The 22,317-nt window shown below is 35.4% G+C and overlaps 1 protein-coding gene, 1 long non-coding RNA gene and 1 pseudogene across 2 annotated transcripts; all 3 read right to left on the reverse strand.

The window, feature by feature from the left end:
- Positions 1-905: 905 nt before the first annotated feature.
- LOC122347916 lies at positions 906-5,057 on the reverse strand (annotated as a pseudogene).
- A 637-nt stretch (positions 5,058-5,694) lies between these two features.
- Positions 5,695-6,850, reverse strand: LOC122349413. The gene is made up of 2 exons (XR_006251449.1): positions 6,761-6,850; positions 5,695-6,533 (listed from the first exon to the last, which is right to left on the reverse strand). It is a non-coding gene; the product is annotated as an uncharacterized LOC122349413 (long non-coding RNA).
- Positions 6,851-6,878: 28 nt separating this feature from the next.
- LOC122347917 (NACHT domain- and WD repeat-containing protein 1) lies at positions 6,879-21,777 on the reverse strand. Its single transcript, XM_043243171.1, has 23 exons — positions 21,533-21,777; positions 20,313-20,473; positions 19,989-20,236; positions 19,333-19,472; positions 19,142-19,252; positions 18,908-19,072; positions 18,598-18,721; positions 18,255-18,458; positions 16,308-17,179; positions 15,376-15,515; positions 15,094-15,222; positions 13,467-13,810; positions 12,215-12,348; positions 10,499-10,627; positions 10,155-10,402; positions 9,161-9,326; positions 8,699-8,900; positions 8,451-8,581; positions 8,221-8,348; positions 7,972-8,126; positions 7,621-7,827; positions 7,341-7,434; positions 6,879-6,883 (listed from the first exon to the last, which is right to left on the reverse strand). Exons 1-23 carry the CDS (start codon positions 21,775-21,777, stop codon positions 6,879-6,881), a joined length of 4,482 nt encoding a protein of 1,493 aa, XP_043099106.1.
- Positions 21,778-22,317: the final 540 nt, after the last annotated feature.

Raw genomic sequence — 22,317 nt, forward strand, 5'->3', positions numbered from 1 at the left:
CACTGTCACACAATGTGGCTTCTAGCAACAAGCATGTTCACATATGTAAGCAATTCTTCAGAATAAATAATAAGATGATAAATGGCTTAAAAATGTGTTTACTGATACATTTCACGGGTATTTATTGATAGGTGAAATCAATTAAAAAGTGTCTTCTAAAATCCTTTGCTATTGTGCTTTTGCATCGTTTCTAACACCAACATAAAATAGTGCTTCTCTTATCAGGAGTCATGCAAAACAAAAAGGTAATTTATTTAATGCAGGTGAACTGCTTTCCACGTAACACAACAGCACTGTGCAAGGTGAAACTAAGCAGAACCTAATTTAAACATGTCCCCATGATAATGCCGTGTTTACTATGTGTTCTCTTTAATGCTGCATATTAAATGTAAAACAATCGCTGACTTTTGAACATTTTTTTTAATTTTTTTATTTGTAACCAAAATTACACATTGCTCCTAATATTCAGTGCATAAATGCAGCTTCAGATCACAATAAGGTACATTAAAACTCAGGTAAAAAAAAAAAAAGAAAAAATGCACAACAGAAGCGAATACTAGGATGCAACTGCATTTAAAATCCTTTCTATTATTAATTACACAATGTAAGCAACTGAATACCCTTTTATAGGTTTTAAGGCCCCTTAGGAAAGAATGATGCACTGTACATTTCAGATTAACAACGGCTTATCAGCCTATATCACAGAAAATGCATTAGGCGTGAAGGGCACTTAGAAAAGCGCACTTACAATTAAGGCGGATCAACAGTATCTTTCTGTAATGTCAGTATTAGGTTAGGTTCTTTGGTCATTAGTATACGAATGCAAGCCAAATAAGGCATGTAATAATCCAGTTGTTTGTCTGATTCTATTATGATCTTATAGTGATCTAGAAATTGTGATGGCAACTGCGTTAGGATGTGGCATATTGTCCCTGCATAGTAACAATGTTAGGACAGATCCTAGGCCATCCATGTTTATCATACATAAGTAACATTCACTTAAAACATGCATAACAGCATTAAGATTCCTGTAAACTGGAATTGCTGGTGTTCTCGTAGATCCCCACTTATATGCCTCTATAGTGTCTGGTACCCATCGGTCCTCCGTTTTCTGCTGATGAGGTAAGCGACGACTACAATGATGATGAGGATGATGAGGATTATGCCCACGGCGATGGGAACGCGGTAGTCAGGTTGATCCGCCTTGCATAGATCAGCTGTTGCACAAAACAGAGCACAATGAATTTGATGAAGATTGAAGGTTTTCACGATGCAAAGGACAATTTTTAATATGGCACGATAGAGACAGCATGGTGGATGTAGTCCAGACTGCAAAATGTGGCATAAGCTGTACAGTGTTTTCCACCCTTAAATTGCAATATTTGCAGATGTATACAATACTTTTTAAAATAGGTGGTCGGTATCAACTGCTCATTTTCGGGTTGTGTTGAAAATATATATATATATATATATATATATATATATATATATATATATATATATATATTTATTTTTTACATAGCTTTTAAAGCTAACAAATCGTGTCAATATTAAATAATAATAAATAAAGAGTTCAATTAAAAAAATAGCAGACTTTAATTTAAAAAGTAAAAATAAAACATGCTGAGAATAAGTGAGAAGGTTTGAGAATAACTTTAGTTAATAGGTGGCCTTTGGACTTTATAACAGGCAGGTATCTCCTTAGTACCATTTGTTATACAGCTGGTCTAACCAGCTTTTTGCATTGCCATGGCACCTTTGCTACGATCTTTGTAAACAAGCTTTATGAAGTATCTAGGACATAAGGTAAACAGTGCATGGGCTGTTACTGTTGTTTACAAGGATGGATTGGTTTAAGATAATGAAGCGTCATCACTTTATACTTACGCGGTCCGAATACGTTGTTTTTAATTTCTAAGGCCTGAATTCTGAACTGGGTCAGATCCAGACTCACACCGTTCCCCATGTCCACTGTCTCATCCTTACAGGAGTAGAGTGACCCACATCCACAGAAAACAACTGAAGAGACCTGTTCAGCCCTGTGAAATTGCTTAACACTTTGACAAAAGAAAAATAATTAGATCAGTGTTGGCATGGATGCGCACAAAATGATTAACCATTAACCAAGTCTCCTGCTGTTTTTAATTCCACGAATGTAATTGTGATAAAAATAATTCACATAATTCATTTACACAACAAAAAAAACTTGTGAAAAAGTCCTGCAAATGTCATAAAGTTATTGTTTTTGAATTAAAAATGAAAGGATGATATTTACTGTAAGTAAAAATCTAACTAATACTTCCTTATTCTTTCTTGGCAGAGCGTCACATTTATTGTTGCTAAACTGGTTGAGCTGCATGGCCTAGTGTTTGTTTTATTGATGCTTGGCTTTTTATGTCATTTTAAAAGATTATGAAGCAGGAAATTTGTCTTGCTCAGTAGATTTCAGTAGATATTTCAATTAACCAATAAGTTAATAAGGATACAGAACTCATTGCAGTTAAAATATCAATAGAAAAAAATCTCAGGAATAAACTGCAGAAATCTAAAGATATGCTTTGTTGTGGGTGTTTTACAAGGAAAATGGCACTTGTACATGACAGCATATTTACCGTTTGGCGTGAAAGCGTAAGTTAAATCGTATTGAACATAATCGACATAGACCTTTTCGTTGACTCATTCTAGAAAAAAAAAAAAACGTTTATTACAACGATGACCCAAAAATACATGAACACAACTGAAAAAGAACCATAATGCATCACACAATTTTTTAAAACAAATACATATGTGAAAATATAATAAAATAAAAAAAAATCAATAAGTCACAACAAGGTATTCAACAAAATAATGAACAAATCTGTTACCTAATGAGGAATAGACATTATTATATCCGACAGAAAAAAAATAAGTCTTTTATACTTCCTCCTAAAGTGCTTCAGAGTTCCGTTTTTCAGACCACACAAATTCAGGTTGTATTGAAAGATGCATGTCTTTTTCCACTAGCCGGATGCACACTTACTGCAATGCTAAAACTATTTTCTAGATTTTAAAAAGTGTAAATTGTTGCTACTTGCCACACGTGAAACACATAATTGATAAAGATTTTGATAGCGTTTCTTCGTACATGAAAAGACTGTCTAGAATAAACTATTTTTTTAAAATCCATAAAGAGACTTACTTTCTTAAATCTGAAGGTAATATCACCTTCGTCAAAATGGAGAAAGATGGACACATCCGGTAAACATTCTCCGGTGGCATGAGTTTTGCTCGGCTGAACAATGTACGTGCCATTAACCTAGAGAAACAAAAATACTTATAATATGTATACGAAACATGGAAAAATAACAGATGTGAAACGTATTAGTGATTTAGATAGAAGCTGAATCGCATTTGAATGAAGAGCAACACAAAACATCTCACCTGGCTGTTGCTTACGGATCGCGATTGCCGTGTCAAGCATAATGCATATGCCTTTATCATCGCTAACATTGTATTTCCCCATTGTCAGGTTGGTGGCTGATGTTGGCGAAGGTACCGTGTAGTAGTAGGTGCAGAATTAAGTCGTGTTCGGGTTGTGTGGTCGTCGTGTTCGGGTTGTGGGTCGTCGTGTTCGGGTTGTGGGTCGTCGTGTTCGGGTTGTGAGTCGTCGTGTTCAGACTGGGAGTAGTTGTGTTCAGACTGGGAGTAGTTGTGTTCAGACTGGGAGTAGTTGTGTTTATACTGGGAGCAGATGTTGGGGTTGCACTGGCGGACGCATAAACTGAACTACAATCACCTGAGGTGAGAGCTGAGGAGAAAGATGCAGACAAGAGAATGTAAGAAAACGTGCATCCAAGTGGGAGCTAAATCTGACAAAAACTCAATTAGAAAAAAAGCAGAGTTTTTATTATTATGGTTGATAATAACAGGTGAAGAAGAAAGAAAATAGACATCGTGCAGAGAGAGTCTAGCTGTTCTGCACATGGAGCGCTATTTACATACATTCACTTCCTCCCTCGCGCGCCGTCACAAGTGTGCAAGCGTCAAAATTTCCCAACAGGGAAATGTGATAATTCACATCAGCCGATTTCACGTGATGTCTGATCGTTAGGTTAGCCGCATAAAAGAAATGCAAGCGCTGACAATGTGACTGACGCTCTCCTTGGTTTAGAGAAAGTCTCGCAGGTTGCCAGTTCGCCGGGGGGGAAAAGGCGCACTTGTGAACTGCACTTGTCCGTTTTGAACACGAATAGGAGTATGAGTAAATTAAAAAAAAGTTATATAGGCTATAAAAGTAGTTTTCTGAAAGACACTACATTTCACTGAACTCTGAGGAACCTATAAGAATATTTATATGTTAATGTGTCCATTAAAGTGTAATAGAACTGACTGATTTCAGCAATAAGGAAGTGTTTGTGTTCCTGTAGCCTGTGTTACTGTAACGTTAAATCTAATCCTCCTTATACGAAATTGATCTTAAGCTTTGTTTTACTGGCGTTGTTTTTACCAGCGTTTTGTCTTAATTGCTTTCTATTTAAGTCACGCATAAAATCGAAACTACGGTATTTCCCGTAAGGTATGGCCAACGATGCATCTCTTTCCGGACTTTATTATTTAATAAAATCGTTCTTGCGAGTAAAACCTCGGGTCAAATTTTAAATATCACATTTCATAGCCTACAATTATGTTGGAACGCAACCATTTCCTTATTGCCGAAATCAGTCCGTTTTATATTGGCTTGCACCTTTTTTGAGGGACGTAATAGGCTATCATCCTTTACTAATCTTTTAAGTTTTAGGAGGTCCGTGCAATTTCCCACGATACGTAAAAGTACACGGTATTTAATCAGTGGCGCACATACGGCAAATGCATATTTCGAATCAAAGCAGCGCAGTAAAATAATTTACTTTACCTGTTGCAGCAATGACGAACGCGATCGATAATAATCCGTATTTCATTTTCGCACTTATTCCGATGTGCCCGACACACACAAAAAAAAACTCGCTGGAGCTCTAGAGCTGCGGAGGTATCTGTCGCTGAAACGCACTGCACTTATTCGCCTGAAACGAAACCACTGATAAAGCGACGGAAGGTCAACCTTTCCTCACTGGCTTTGAGCGTTTGTCCAATCACGACTCTGGTGAGGCACTCGGCGTCCCAGAAATTCAATACAGTGACCGAGTTAAGGTTTTTAGAAAGCGAAAATTAACAGATGCTAGTATTTTGTCACCGCCACTGTTGGATTTCTTAGTGGAACTGCTTTTAGGAGATAATTTTAATCGCGGTAACCATTTTGAAACAGATGGCTATGCATTGATAATCTTGTTTACGAGATGTTTACAGATTAGCCGTTGTATTGCTATTTCCTCCATTCGTTAAAACGTTTACATGTCATGCGATATGAAATGAAGAAACATTCCCAAAAGGTTTTATTTCTCACAGAAGGGCTACTTGGACCGCCATGTTGAAATCAAACCTTTACCTCGTTTTAATGGACGTTATGCAGAATAAAAGACTGCAAATAGCGCATCTTCTGCAATGTCAAAAGATTGCATTTATGTGTCCTACAGGTATATGACAACAGCCACAATCAGCCACTGCAAGCTTAACCAAAAAAGATGGGTCATGTGCTAATTTCACACCTCTTCTCTTCGTCATACTTTTCTACAAAGACAGAAAGCCTTAAAATAAAGATAGAAAAAAGAAGACAACGAATGGCATCGGTTCATTTTTATTTGCTTTGAAAATATAAATGCAGTTGTTAAAAACCCCTTATAAATTAATCTAAGCAGGAAGTTGTTGTTATTTTGCTTATCTATCATGTGACAAATGCAGGAAGTGAAAATTTGACTCACCAGGCATGACACTTACTAAAGTAGAGCCTGTTTAAGCATGTCTTAATACACACCCAAACGTCAGAGTTTTCACAAAGGCAATTAGGTCTCTTAAAACGGGCCTACGAATATATGACTTTTTTTTTACGAAAATGCATTGAAATCACGTAACATGAAAGCACACGCTTGCTGAGATTTGTTTTGTCATAACCTCTGGATCTCATGACTCCCAGGGTAAGGCGGGGAAGTTCTGGTAAATTCATAGTATGTGGAAAAACGAGCACTGGAAATGCTGATCGTAATGCGTCGCTTTTCTCTTCTTAGACTTGAAGATAGAAGTCACATACTTTCGCATTTCCAGCGTACAAATAATATTATCTCTTGAGTCCTTCAATACAAGGTGAATGTAAAAGATCTTAAAGTACTTTATTCCCATTCAGACTGAATCTCTGAATTCCTATCAGTTCTTGCTTTTTTCTTAATCTTCCTCATCTTCACTACTGCTGGATTCCCCAAACAGATCTTTTCCGTTAGCTGTGATGGACTTTGTGTGTACATCTTGTTTGCTGACGGTCATGGAGATTAGAGTAGAGATGTCACTAAAGCCCAAGAGCAGTGTGCTGTTGTCAGGTCCATGCAGAGAGATAGTCTGGATCTTGGAGTCAGGAGTAAAGACAGACAACATCGTACCATTGTCCAGGTCCCACATGCTCACTGCTTCTGTTTAACAGATAGATCAAAAGATGCATCCCGTATAAATAAATCTCATTTTAGTATCCCACAAAAATTATTAATCATGCTGTGAAAATGCAAAGTCCCTATTCTAAGACATCCACCGTCACATCCCATGCTAAAGATTACAGAAGTTTGAATCTTATTCTTGACCTAGATTAAACAGATATCATCTGGAACATGTCAACACAAGTATGAGCAAAGGTCTGCAGTACCTGATAATAAAATAGCCTTGGATTGTCCTTCAGTGATAAAGAGCAAGCTGGACCAGTTAAGATTTAAACTTCCGTAGCCAGAGATGGTTTATGTTTCCTTGGAACGGCTCCCATACTTTTAACCTGGGTTTTAGATAAGTGCAACAATGCTCTTAATATGCTCTCTATATACAAAATATATATATATATATATATATATATATATATATATATATATATATATATAGTCTGCAATGATTTAGTTTTGACTGTCATTTTATTCAAATTAAAAACATTTTAAATTGAAATATTTATTTATTATGAGATAAAAGACAGCCTTAGTGAACATGAGACTTAAATGAGAAATAAAATAAATAAATAAGTAAATAAATAATAATTTAAAAATAATATATATATATACACACACACACACACACACACACACATATATATATATATATATATATATATATATATATATATATATATATATATGTGTGTGTGTGTGTGTGTGTGTGTGTGTGTGTGTGTATGTTTATATATATATAAACTTATAATTATTAACTTATATATTTACTTATAAAATATTTGTTGCATATACTTGTTGAATCCTGCAATGCGAAAACCACTCTGCAGGCATCATCGCTTATAGCTATGCAGCAGATTCCAGGTTCATTTTTCAATCTCTTCCGCACCTTTACATATATAAGAAACATTCATCTTACTGAATACATAAAGAAAAGAAATTACATTTTAAAGCAAATACTTTTTAAATGTAAAGATTTAACTGTTGGGCCTGAGGTGAGCAATGTACCCACTTCTTTTTGATTAAATATAACATGACTGAAAAAAACTCAAAACATTTAAACAGATTTGCATACTTTTCCCTGCTGTGTATCCCAAACGGTGAGGTATGGAGCATGTTGGGCTTCGCTGTAGTTGGAAACCACCAAGTACCCCCCAGAGTGAGTGATCGCGGCAGTACGGAGGCTCAGATGGGACCAGCGGTCCTCCAGGGTGTGCAGATGCTCTTCAGAAACCACACTGAAGACGTTGAGATGATGGGCAAAATATGAGCAGATGACCACCTAAGTGATAAACAGAGACAAGTGAGAGAGAGAGAGATCAAGAGATACAGGTTGAAGCAGTGCACTTAAGTTCATTTGACAACCATGTATATGGATTATTATTTCAGAATTCAGGTTTTGTTTATTGGTCAACTTCCTTTGTACCTGCTCATCACCACTGAGAAGATACTGGTCTATAGAGTTGAACTTCTCTCTGTCGAGGCGCTGCTGTTCATCTTTTTCCCTCTTCACCTCACGGTCTTGTCTCCTTCTTTTTGCCGTTTGGGTTTCGGTGCGCCTGTCCCATGGCATTACTAGGCCTGTGTAACAAGTTTAGATGTTTGTTGTTGTTTTTTTGATATATGCTATAAAAATCTATGTGGGTAAAGTCAACTATCAAGTACATATTAATACCTGTCTTTTCTTTTGAGGACATAATTTGGGAATCTCTGTCCATGCTGGAGAGTAGGGTTTCTTTGTAAGACGTCTTGATACGCCCTTTAATGTAGCCAGAGTCCAGATCCCACAATATCAGATGGTCCCTAAATCGTGCCACATCCATGCAACCTCACGAATGTTACTCAAACTAGACTAAGCAATACAGTAATTTTCTGTTTCTGCCGAATGAGGAAGTGAGTTCTTACCGTGTTTCTGAAAGGCCCAGCAGTATTTCACCATCTAAGAGCCGATAGTCCTGTCGAGGACAGGGCACGATGAACAGTCCAGACTGTTTCTTAACGTAGCTCTTTTTAAGAAGGTCGTACACCAGCAATGTCTACAAAAAAAGCGCAACAGGAAAACGTCATGTTTCAGATCTCAGGACAGGAGTTTCAGACCAGCATAAATATCGGTCCCTTTTAATACCTTCAGTCTGTGTGGTGAACAGAAGTACCTGGTAGACAGATGTAGGCGTATCGGTGAAATTGGCGGCGCCGTGGTCGGACAGAATATAGACTTTCAGGTCTCGTACAAGAGCAATGTCTGAAGAGGAGAACAGGCCGTGCTCCACCTGCACAGGACGACCCTTAAATCGTGTCCGTGCCACATTCCAGATTCTCACAGTCCCGGGACGGGTGCTTTGACACACTACGTACCTGATTCAGAGAGAATTTTTACAGCTTTCCACAAAAAAAGCTTTGTTTGTGCACATTGATAGACATATTTTCTATGCGAAAAACAATAAATTTAGATTCATGTACTTGAATTGCATAATAACACAGTTATCTATTATAGTTACATAGTTACAAAACGGCTTTAAACAGTCCTAAAACATCTCGTGCAGACTCGCTGTGTTTACAGTTATAAACTGCACAGAGTGGCCATATGTATGCCAGTTGTTCAGTGGACTTTGTACCTTGGATATCTCTGCATGGTTACAATCTCAGATGTCCCGTCGCTGTGTACTTTGTGCACGTTATATGTGAGTGTTTGGTCATTTATTCTGGATGCCAGGTTCCACATGCGCAAGCATCGCTCCCCGGGACAGAAACCCACACAGTACCGCAGATCAGAACACACACCTGCAATATAGTGAAGAAGAACCACGTTGAGACATACTTATAAATACTGCTACTGAGTAAAAAAATTAAAATTAATTAATTAATATAAATATAAATATAAATATATAAATTAATATATATATATATATATATATATATATATATATATATATATAATTAAATAAATAAATATATATATATATATATATATATATATATATATATATATATATATATATATATATATAATTAAATAAATAAATATATATATATATATATATATATATATATATATATATATATATATATATATATATATATATATATATATATATATATATAGATAGGTTATTTAGATTTTAGATGTTATTTAAATGATAATGAATTTTCATCTCATAGGTGTTCTTTTTCAAGTTTGTTTGTCTCTTATTTTTTGCCGATTAATAAAAAACCTTTTACTGCATGCCTGGGTCAGGGTTATTACAGTTATCTAAAACTAAAACCATAAAAAGTACATTCGTCAATATATTAAAATACAACTAGCTGTCATACAATATTTCTTTTAATTTAACTTGAAGTACTAAACAAAAACGAATATATATATAAATTACTGGATCAACGTAGATGTTTAAAACGACACTATGGTAGTATATCAACAATATTAAAATAACACTGGTTATTTTAATTATATTTTTTTTCAATATTTATTTATCTGTATAAAATACAACAAATGCTAACATTATGTATAAATGGGACTGGACTCAAACAACGTTGTGTTTGTTTTGATATAAGAGACATAATGGTGTTGAGTGCTGAAGACAATAATCTTTAACAGGTTTATTGACAAACCGTGAGCCAGCAGGCCAGGAAACCGTGCCATGTGTTTATGATCTTCAGTCTCTAGGTTCCAGATAACAATTTCTGTAGTGGTGCTGTGAGGGGTGGGACAAAAGGCCACAATGTGGGACCCTCCCCCTGCAATGGTGACCTGGGAAACGTAGTCCTGACTGCAACCCAAGATAGAGCGCAGGTACTGGAAAGATGCTGTGCTGAACAGTTCAATGTGAATGATTTCACCGTGTCTTTTATAGGGGTAGCTGCAAAAACCAAAGAATCATATATAATGGATTATAAAAGCTCAGTGTTGCATCATGGTACATTTCACTTTTGGGTGAATTACTCTTTAAAACTACCTGCAGAAGAGCAGTAAATACTGAGAGCTGATCTCTACAGCTTGTATAGATGCTGCAGGGTGCTGAGCTTTCAATGTGACCGACACAACTCCGCTTTTAGCATTGAATATTGCTGCTTCTCCTCCATCCCTGCGAATGAGGAGCAAGACAGATACAAGAAATTGCATTAAAAGCAAGGCGGTTTTTAAAAATATTTTTTACCAGTCGTAAAGTAGTTTTTTAATAGGCATCTTCCAAACTCTTTTATTTTTTTTTAAAGATGTTAATGCTTAACAAATATGCATTAATTTGTTTTAAAAAGACATTTCTGATTTTAAAAGAATTAAAAATATATATATTTTCCTCAAAATAAAGACTGGAGTAATGATGCTGAAAATTAAGTTTTGCCATCACTAGAATAAATAACATTCTACAATACATCAAAACAAGAAACTATGTTTTTAATTTGTATTAATTAGTGCTGTCAAATGATTAATCGCGATTAATAAAAAAAAAAGTTTTAATTGACGTGTGTGTAAAAATATGTGCTATAAATGGGTGTATTTATATTTACATAACTATACACAGTACACACACATATAATGTAAATAACGTACTTTAGATGCAAACTTTTTAACAGCAGTGTACTGTATATCTTTTTATGATCTTTATGCATGTGACTTGAGTAACAGTGCTGCACTTTAATTACTCACAGGTTGCAAGTTTGGCGTCAAGCCAAAAATAGCTCTTAACTAACTGTCCCGTCCTTTAACAACATCCTCTGTTACACTATGGAATATTGTGCCACAAAAAACAACTTTAAATATAAATGATCAAGGACGATGTTAAACATACATTCCAGCTGCTCTTTCTTAACACTGGGATCTTTAGGAGGACATGCAAAGCAGCAGGTGCTACATGCAAATGTAAACAGCACAAAGACACACTTTCCAATGTACTTCTCTTATCATACTTCCTTGGATGTTTAATAATAGCATCTATCCTTCTCAAAGACGTTGCTGATGGGTAAATGTGGGCATTTTGTTGAAACGCATTCGTTAGGTATCCGTGGCCTGGAAAGCTGCTGAAGTATTTAAAAACAAAACATCTGCAGCTTTGTTTCAGGAGACAGGGGAGGAAGTTTGGGGTTCTGACAGTACATTTCCACAGTACAATGAACTCTTTTATCACAAAGTATTTGATTCCTCATGACAGAGACTAGAGAGGACATGGGAAATCATTAGGGAGAGAGATAAAAAAAAAGGGAACTGTCACATAACAAGGGCCATATTCTGACTGTTATTCCTCATATGAATGGCTCATGTTTCCATAGCTCTTATAACTACTGTTATTTTAATAACAAGCTCAGACAGTTTCACATTACTAGTCACCCCAATTGCGTGTATGTGCATGCACGTGATGCTTCCAGCTTAATCACATTAAGCGCGGAGGTTCGTTTCTCCTGTCAATCATCTATCCCGATTAATCCATGCTTTTTAATCATTTAATTAAATACGAGAAAGACGAACAGCTTCTGGGAAAACTTTACTCTTAAATAATATATTGTGCGACCAGACAATGTAAATCAGTCTGAGAACAGCGGCATTGTTTTCACACGCGCCTGGAAATGGGATACGCGTTGCATTATTACGGAAGAGCGCATTTGTTATTTAAGAACGAAATACTGCGCTGATTAATCGGTCTAAATGGGCACGTGTGCTGTAATGTACTAATAACCTGTAGGCCAAGAGAACGTAGTCTTTGAAAGAGTGGCGAGACACTAAGATGGACTGATCTTTGTGGACGGGCTCGAAGTCCAGGGTGAGGTTTACACAGCGCAGCAGTGAACAAGACGCCACAAGATCAAACACCTAAGAGCAGAATAAAAGAGAAACAGAGGAAGTTACAACCAAACTGATCACTGGTCATATTTCTTTATAATGTCAATGGCTGTTAATTGGTTTAGTTACCATACAAGCTGTAAATGGTTGAACATCGCATTATATGTAATTTTACAGTAGTATACTATTGAACTGATGTTTATTAGTTAGCAAGTTAAAATCTCTTAAAATTACTTTAGAAATTATTGTGAAAAGGATAAGAGTGCAATGTATATAGTTTATAGTTTTTGTTATTAGTAATGCACCTTAAAGCATTTTTGTTACATTTTATGTTATGTAGTCAATGTTTTTTGAATAGTTTACATAGTATTTAGTAGTACTGTCAAATAATTAATCACGATTAATCGCATCCAAAATACATTTTTAATATATGTATATTTAATATATTATATATGTACAATCTTAATATATGTGTATATAATACTGTGTATATTTATTATGTATATATAAATCCACACACATACAGTATATATTTAAAACATTTACATGTATATATTTATTTTCTTATATATTAATATATTTTATAAACAAGATATTTAAAAAAATATATACATGTATGTGTATTTATATTTACATAAATGTACACACTCATATGTTATGTAAGCAATGTTTATTTTGAATGCGATTGATTGTCTGACAGCATTAATATTTATTTGCATACTCATAATTTATATTAGTGCTGTCAAATGATTAATCTCAATTAATTGCCTCTAAAAATATATATATATATATATATATATATATATATATATATATATATATATATATATATATATATATATATATATGATGAGTGTGTAACGTGTACATTTATCATGTAAATATAAGTACATACATATGCAAGTATAAATTATATATATGCATTTATAAAACAATATGTAGTTTATATATTAAATGAATATACTAGATGTGTATATGTTTATATATACATAATAAATTAATATTTAGATTTAATCAAAAGATTAGTCGTTTCACAGCACAAATTTATATGTACAAGTTATTCAAAAATATGCTTTTTTTATTGTAGATGTAACAGGGTCTTTTTTTTTACAGTACATATAGGAAGAACGATCTGCCTGAGGTTTCACCTTAACCAGGTGACTTCCGTCATAAAAAACCACCAGCAACCGACCATCACAGGCAGTTGTGACGACAGGAACATCCAGAGAATCCTTCTCCATGTACAGCACCTTCCCAGAATCCACCTCTCTCACCTGGAGACAGTGGCCCATCTGTAGCACAAGCACACTGTCATCCAGACAGAGGGTGAGCGAGTCAGAGGCCCAGTCCACTGCAGGTCCTCGAGCCCTCGGTAAGGACCTCACGGGTCTCGTTTGCTCATCCAGAAGCCACAGATTTAGCATTCCATCACAGGAGCAGGAAATGATGCAATGCCGACCATGAGCCAGAGCTGTCACAGCACTCATATGACCTAGTTAAATATGAGTCAGGATGTTAAGGAGATCGTTTGGCCAATACATGATAAAGAATCCTATTTTAGTAGGTTAGTACTTTGGTCATAAATCACTTTAAGTCGTAGCGCTGTTCACTCGTGAGGTCAGTCTGTAGGCCAAATCGAAAGTCTAATTCACTATATGTTCCCTTTGGAGTTTTCTATGAGGTTTTTTTTAGAAAGACTGCATGCTTTCAATATTTTGTAAAATAAGGTGTGGTCAAAAAAAACTTAAACAGACTTCTTGTTCTGCAACATACAGTAAATTCCACACCATCAATCCTCAAACATGAATTTTGAAACCCCTGCTACCAAGACAGCTGTATTCTCCATGTGACAGATCATTCGCATAAACCACATGAACTCACTTCCTTCTTCTGCTTGCAGGAAGTCAGCAAAAATGTTGGCACTATGCATAAAATCTGTATCAGGAATCCATGCATTTGACAATGCCAGTAAATATATTAATAAATAAAAATAAAATAAGTTAAATAAGTTAGCATAAGTAACTGTATGTGTTGTTTTCATTTCTGTTTAGCTTTATTTATTTTATTTTATTTTTTTCAGCTTTAGATTTAATAATTTTATTACTTTTAGTACTGTAATCATTTTAGTAAACATTTTATTTGATTAGTTGCCATGGCTACATTTTAATTTCTTAATTTTAAAATGATCTTCTAAAATATATATCATATTTAATTTCAGCTTTATTTGAAGTACTGAGCTAATTTAATAGTTTTAGGTAACATTAACAACACTGTTTTTTGTTGTTACCTAAAAGCCAAACTATTACCCACTTTTTGTGTAAAGTACCAGGATGTGAGTTCATGTGCTTGTCAAATGAACTATAATTGATCAGACAACCGCTGTAGTATTCAGCCGGTAACTTATCTTTTTATTTTTAAACTGTGCTGTCAATTCAAAATGTAATCACGAGCTATGATTTTATGTTTGTATTTTATGCGTCTTCACGTAATGTTGACCCATAATGAGTGACACGTAATGTTACTCACAAATCTGAAACCATCTTTCTAAAACCCCCTAGGAAATTTCCAAATAAACCCAAGGCTTCAAGGCTGCAATCTGACCAGTGCTACTGAGAACAATGCGTGATGTATGACTTCACATGCCACTTAAAATTCATTATTTACCATTCTAAGAATCAGAAGGTGGACACACATTAAGCCAAAATCATTGACTCAATGATAATGTCGGGAAACTGAGCTCTCGGTAGAATTCGAATTGAAATTGAACATGTGTACCTGACAGGAGTGTGTGTACAAGTCCGCCTGGAGGAAACAGGCAGGTGTAGGAGGGCACAAGAACTGGTAAAGAAGAGCTCTTGCACTGTGCCATCAGATCATGCAGAAAAGTGTACTGTCTTGGGTCACCTGAAAAAACACAACACATAACACATGACTTCACATTTGATATATATATATATATATATATATATATATATATATATATATATATATATGTGTATGTGTGTGTGTGTGTGTGTGTGTGTGTGTGTGAGAGAGAGTGTGTGTTTGCATATGTACCTAAAGCAACAGGTTTATCTTGGGAAATTATCCGCTCCAAACGGCCCAACAGTTGAGAGGCCAGCTGGCATGGATCATTTAATAGCACAGAGTGAGAAAGACACAAAACCTGACCCAACACCTTGACATCCAGAAGCTCTCTGTAGCAAACACACACACAATAACAGCACAAACACACAGGATACACTGTTTCAGCATTTTCTGATACTTCATATAAATTTAACAATGTAGGGAAGTTGATAAAAGTTGATTTTTTTGATTATCACCAACTTCCATTGTGTAAAAGAATAAATAATCTTTTTTAAACTCCTCATAAGAAATAAAGTTATACAGGTTTAAAATGAGGGTGAGTAAATAGTGACATAATTTATTTTGAGGTGAACAATTTCTGAAATACCTATAATGTCAAAAAAGTATTTTTAAATGTATTTATTTATGTATATTTATACTGTGCAAACATATTTTCTTTCATAAATACATTTAAAAATTTTTTTGATATTATGGGGATTATATGGGGATATAAATTTTTTATAATAAAGTCAATAAAAAGTCAATAATAATGATTAATGTAAATATAATTTAAAGTCAATAATTATGATGGGAGTTACAAACTTTAAACAATTAAAAAATAAAAATAAAAAATAAAAATAAATAAATATATATATATATATATATATATATATATATATATATATATATATATATATATATATATATATATATATATATATATATATATATATATATATATATATATATATATATGTGTGTGCATGTATGTATGTATATATATATATATATATATATATATATATATATATATATATATATATGTGGCACATTATTTCTAAGTTTTAGGCAAGTTTATCTCCATAAAAATCAAACAGCTATTCCTGCAAAAACAAACTTGTTTGCCGAGCCCGTATTCATACTTCTCTGGTATGATGGCAGCTTTAAGGTCCTCCTCAACATGAAAGATGGACAGACCCCACAGTTTATGCAGCAGGAACTCATAGTTAAACAGACACTGTGTGAGTAAAGGAATTATCTGCTCGGAGTGGATGTAATGATACGGCAAACAGTGCAGCCTGCGCAAATTAAATTCATAGCACCTCCTTCCCTTCTCCTTCCTCATCCAGGCTAGTGGCTGAAAAACCTGGCTATTTGGGACATTCCCATTAAAGTAATCTGCAAAGTCCGCATGTACAGCTTTTACTGAGTCTCCTGTTGGTGCGTATCGCTGCAGGGCGACGTGGGTGAACTCCGCATGAGTCCAGCGCAGCACCCAAGTGCCGTCACTTTCCCCTTCTTTGACGTAACCCTTCAGACCGTGCAGCAGTCGCGCCACAAACGCATAAGGCACTGGAGAGTATTCAGAAACGGGAATCGTCTGATGATGCAAAGCCGCCATCTCACGTGTGACATGATCATCACGCCCCAGAAGCACCAAGAGCTCCTCCTCAGTCACACCAGAACAGGACAGTGATACGAGCAAAGCCGTACGACGTACCAAACACGGCCCATGCTCTCGCTCCAAACTAACAAGGATGCTCACGAAGAGTTTATTCGGATCCATAGGGGTGTTGAGACTCTCTTTCGGTGTGAAGGAACTCCATTTCCTGGTCTCAGCATAGACTAGATTGAGGTAGAGAGGGGACGGACAGGATAGACAGGATTGGAATAAAAGGTTCCACTGGTTTTCAGTCAGCTGGCGAAAATCTGATGCTAGTCTTGACACCAGTCCTGATGTGACGTCCTCACGGTTAAGGGCTGGCAGGGACAGGACCGTGACTTTAATTTGGGACTGAAAAAGATGAAAAAACAACCCCCTTAAAAACAATTATTGCTCTAATCACTATCTTCACTATATTTGTATTTTTTAACATTGTAAAATGAAACTAAATAATATTTTAAATAAAAATATTTTATTAGAAAATATTATTTTATTTTTTTTTTATTTGTGGAGGGTCATGTGACACTTGAGACTAGAGCAATGATGCTGAAAATTCAGGTTTGCCAATACAGGAATAAATTACATTTTAAAACATAATGAAAGAAAAAATTGTTATTTTAAACTGTATGAGATATTTCACAGGTTTACTGTATTTTTTCTTTTAAAAATGCAGCATTAGTAAGCATGAATAAAATCTTAATGACCATCATTGATCCCCAGATCATTATCTTTACTATTATACATTATCTTTTTCAATAAAAATAAGAGAAAATAACATATTTAAAAGAATATTCAATTCAATTCAATGTTGGTGTATCACAGTATATAAGTGCACCAGATAGGCCTTATTCAGAACTATACAACCAATCAAAATGTGGGATTTAGTGTTTTTTGTTTGTCTTAGTTTTTGAAAGAATTTAAAAGTTTTATTCATCAAGGACCCATTAAATTGATAGTGACAGCAAAGACATTAATTATGTTACAAAAGACAATACTAGTGTTACAAAAAAATGTATTTATTGACAAAGCCATTTTACAAAAGATTTTTTTTAATAATTGCTGTTCCTTTTCACTTTCTATTTCTCAAAGAATCCTAAAAACCATATATTACAGTTTTCAAAAAAATAAAATATTATGCAGCAAAACAATTTTAACAACAAATGTTTTTGAGTGCCAAATTGGCCAATCAGAATGATTTGTAGAGGATCATGTGACACTTAAGACTAGAGTAATGATGCTAAAAATTCCGTTTGCGGAATGAATTACATTTTAAAACATAATGAAAGAGAAAACCGTTATTTTAAACTTTTGAAATATTTCACAAGTTTACTGTATTTTTTTAAATGCAGCATTAGTGAGCTTAAAACACTTTGTAAAAAAAAATCGTAATAAACATAAAGTTTTGAATAGCAGTATAAATGCTTACCTGTAGAATACGAGCACATTTAGACTGCGTGCTAGCAGACAGGACAGTGAAGACGTTTGGCAGTAAAGCGTCACTAAGCCAGGAAAGGTCAGCCTCATGTTCCTCGCTCAGATTATCCAGACCATCCAGCAGCAGGGTCAAGGGACGGTCTTCTGTCACCAGGCCCAACAATGAGCACAGCTCACTAGACAACTCTGATAGTGACTGTGAGGAAAAAACATACTGTATTTCATAGTGCAACACTATCTGTGAGACAGTCAAGTAATCTCACAATATCGTGTATCCAATGCGGTGTAAAAGACCTCATGAATATTTGATTGGTCTTAAAAAAGTGTTTATGTACCTCAGACATCTCTGTTTTGAGGTTATAGATGTTGGCTAACTGCAGACACAGGGTCTGGAGGAGAAGACGTACGTTTCTGCTGTCGGACGTCAGGCCTACAAAACACATCAGCACTTTGGCATTCCTGAGAATTAAACACAAAATTACAGAGTAAGCACCAAAAATTCTGAATGGTCATGTGACACTGAAGACTAGAGGTTTTGCATCGTAGAAATATATTAGAAAATATATTGTAAATTACCATTTTTTTAAATTAAATAAACGCAAGAGATTTCTTTAAAATGTATTTATGTTTCCTTTGTTAGCCTACCCAGGTATCCAGCTAGGTATGAGTTGTGCCAGTTTGGCAAGTATCGTGCTCTTTCCAGAGCCCGGTTCCCCCAGTAATAGCAAGGCATTCTGGGAAGACGCAGATGCTTCGAGTGCATGCTTCATTTCCATCAGAAAGTCCTGCCTGAATGCATAGCCCTGTGCTCTAACAAGGAAACAGAAAGAACCTTTATAATCAATTTAAACCAGTCAAATAAAAGAGTCGGTGACTCACAGTGTTTTCCCAAATCTGACATGACGGTGAATCTCTTCTTCCACTCGGAGTCTGGAAACCTCCTTCCTCTGCATGTCGAAGGAGCCTTTAGCCTGACGTACCTGCATTAGTCTGAAGCAACATTTTGAGGAGAACTTGACAGACAGTGATGAAGTGAGATGAAGAACAGTAGGGCGAATGTGTCGTCTTACTTGTTGAGGGATGCAGTGAGCGTGCGCTGGACGTGTGAGCAGAGCCGTTCCACATAAAACTGATGAGATCTGTTGTGTTTGGCACTCAGACCCTTCCTTCCCCAGCTGACGTTTGTCTCATGGATGTTAGTGTGTCTCAGCTTAAAAACAATTCAAATGCAAGATTTAATGAATCCTTTCAACAATACTCAATGCGCACTGAGATTTACATAAGGCCGAACGATTATGCAGTACAACCATGATATTATCTCTGAGAGGATAATGTCATTTATTCCTGAGATGCAAAGCTGAATTCTCATTCTAATAGGCTGGTTTGGTGCTCAAGACACATTTATTATAATCAATGCTGAAAACTCTTTCTGCCTAATATTTTTGTAGAAACTGTGATAATTATTCTTTGATGAATAGGAAAATCAAAAACAGCATTTACTGTATTTGAAATAGAGTTTTTCTAACACTATAAAAGCATTTCATTTAATTGTTCATAATATTGTTTATACAATATATATATATAATGCATTTAGCATCATATTGATCCGTTACCTCATCTTTGATTAATAGAAGTATTTAATGATTTAAGATTTAGATTAAATGTTATTTAGATATTTGAACAGTACTGTGGTAAACTTGAGATATCTAGAAAAAGAGATACCGACCTTGAGGTGAATGTTGCGTATAAAGCGCTGCTGAGCTTGATGCAACGTTTGATTGATTTCAGATCTTCCTTTGTGCAAGTCTATAAACTGTGGTGCGTATTCATTTTTCAGATTGTACAGCAGGTCAGTGATGATCCTCTTATAGCAGTGACTGTACTCCTCTGGAGGCTGCTTTCCTCCAAGACCCTGTTCCACTTCCCAGTCCAACACTAAAACATACACATTTGGGCTTTGTGATTTAACAAGGCCTCCAAGTAAGTCAAGTGCTCATATATTCTACGTCTGTGATTGACACAAGCTTCTTTGCGACTGAAAAACCCATGCCTGTTTTAAGCAGATGGCAGGTGGCTTCTTCTCCGATGGCCTCGGGGCCAGATCTCCACAGGACGTTCCACAGCTTCACACAGGAAGAGCGCCACGCCTTCCTTCCCAGTTTCCTCACGATGCCCATCCCGACTGAGGTAGTCAGGGTGATGTGTGCTAATCTGAAACAAACAAAAAAGCCTCTGAATGAAAAACAAAAGACACTTAATTTCTTGCAATATTGCCAAATTGTTTGCACAGGCACTGGACAACGCATTGATGAAAATGTGTTGTTTACTTTTTTCGACACACCGTTTTTCCTCTTTAATACTGTAAAGCTGCGCGTTGACAAAATCTGTATGAAGCTCTTTATAAATTAGTGCTGTGTTGTATTACAAATAATCACATTCAAAATAACAAGTTTTGTTTACATAATATGTGTGTTCCTGGGTATATTTATTATACACATACATGTATGTGTATATTTAAGAAAAATGTTACTTTATATATTAAATATATTACAAATTACAAAATTTCTTTAAATATACAGTAAATATATACATGTAAACATTGTAAAAATACATGTAAAAATATATGCTATATATATATATATATATATATATATATATATATATATATATATATATATATATATATATATATATATATATATATATATATATATATATATATATATGTATATACACAGAACACACATTTTGTTATGTAAACAAAAACTGAAAACTATCTTATTTTATATTTTACAGAAGAATGTAGGTTATACAGAAATTACATGAGAGCGATATTTGCGTGAACCATTTCTTTAAGAAGCCAAAGGAACGCGTTCCAGCTAGACTCCAAATCTAACGACTCTAAAACCTAACAGCTGCAACCATTCAAGTTGTATTGTGTCTGCCATGGAAATCACTACATCTACTCTGCCATGGAGACCGAACAAAGAGAGCTGAATATGAAAAGCTCAGTAACAATGGCATCAATTATCTATTATTTTCAACTCGTCTAACAAGTAGTTGACGGATACTGATACGCTCGGTAGCTTGTGCCGTTCACATTCAGTTTTACTGTTTTGCTTAGACGCAGTCCTCCTATCCCTCACAGCCTAGCTTTCATTCGCGTCAAAACTTAAGCGTGGCACTTTCCTCAGTAGGGTGTATTCTGAAAGTAGAAAGTTTTAAAAATGCTTTTAAATGATATGCATATTTACGTTAGTGTGCACTTACCTAACCGTAAGTAAACGGTAAACGGCGGGAATTGTGTTTTTATCCAGCTTATACCATGTCTGCAAGAGAGTCAAGTCCTGGTCGTAGTCCATCCAGCTCCTGGCCAGCTGTATCTGTCTCCTTCTGACGTGGAAGTGCTGGAGATGGAGTTCTCGCTCAAGGCGGCAGAGCTTGCGAAGGCTCCTTCTCAGGGTAAAACTCCCGCTGTCGCCGGTGTCAATACTGAGCTGGGACTCGTCTGCCATGTCTGACTGCCTCCTGGACAGCTTCTTCTTGCTTCTCTCCACAAATTTTTAAAATAGCTTCAAAATCTGCTTGGGCAACGGTATTCGGCAGTGACCGTATCTCGTGCTTTTGTCCGGTGAACACCTAGGGAAAAAGTGGCTTAAATATTGATAAAAACACTAAAATCTTTTGCTCACGAGTAAACAGACTGTGCGCAATTAAACCTACAATAAAAGTTGGCCCTCAGTCTCCTGACAACATCTAAGTGTCTCGATGTGCATCTCTGCCAAATCGTGACTGTCCTAAACAAGGATCTCCGGCTCCTGAACGCAGGTCTATCATCCTGAAATCATATCCTCTCTGCTTGCAGTGTAGATACAGCCGGGGATACACACTCTCCATCAGTGCACTGCGCTCTGGGACTGTATCTACACACACAACATAGGTCATGTACAGCTCAATTTAAAATTTGATATATGTTTGTAAGATTTTATTCTTTTTAATGTGTTATTACACCAGAAACATTAAATTCATCAAAAGTGACAGAAATGTATTATTTG

Source organism: Puntigrus tetrazona, chromosome 7, assembly GCF_018831695.1.
Source record: "Puntigrus tetrazona isolate hp1 chromosome 7, ASM1883169v1, whole genome shotgun sequence".
NCBI classification, from domain to species: Eukaryota; Metazoa; Chordata; class Actinopteri; order Cypriniformes; family Cyprinidae; genus Puntigrus; species Puntigrus tetrazona.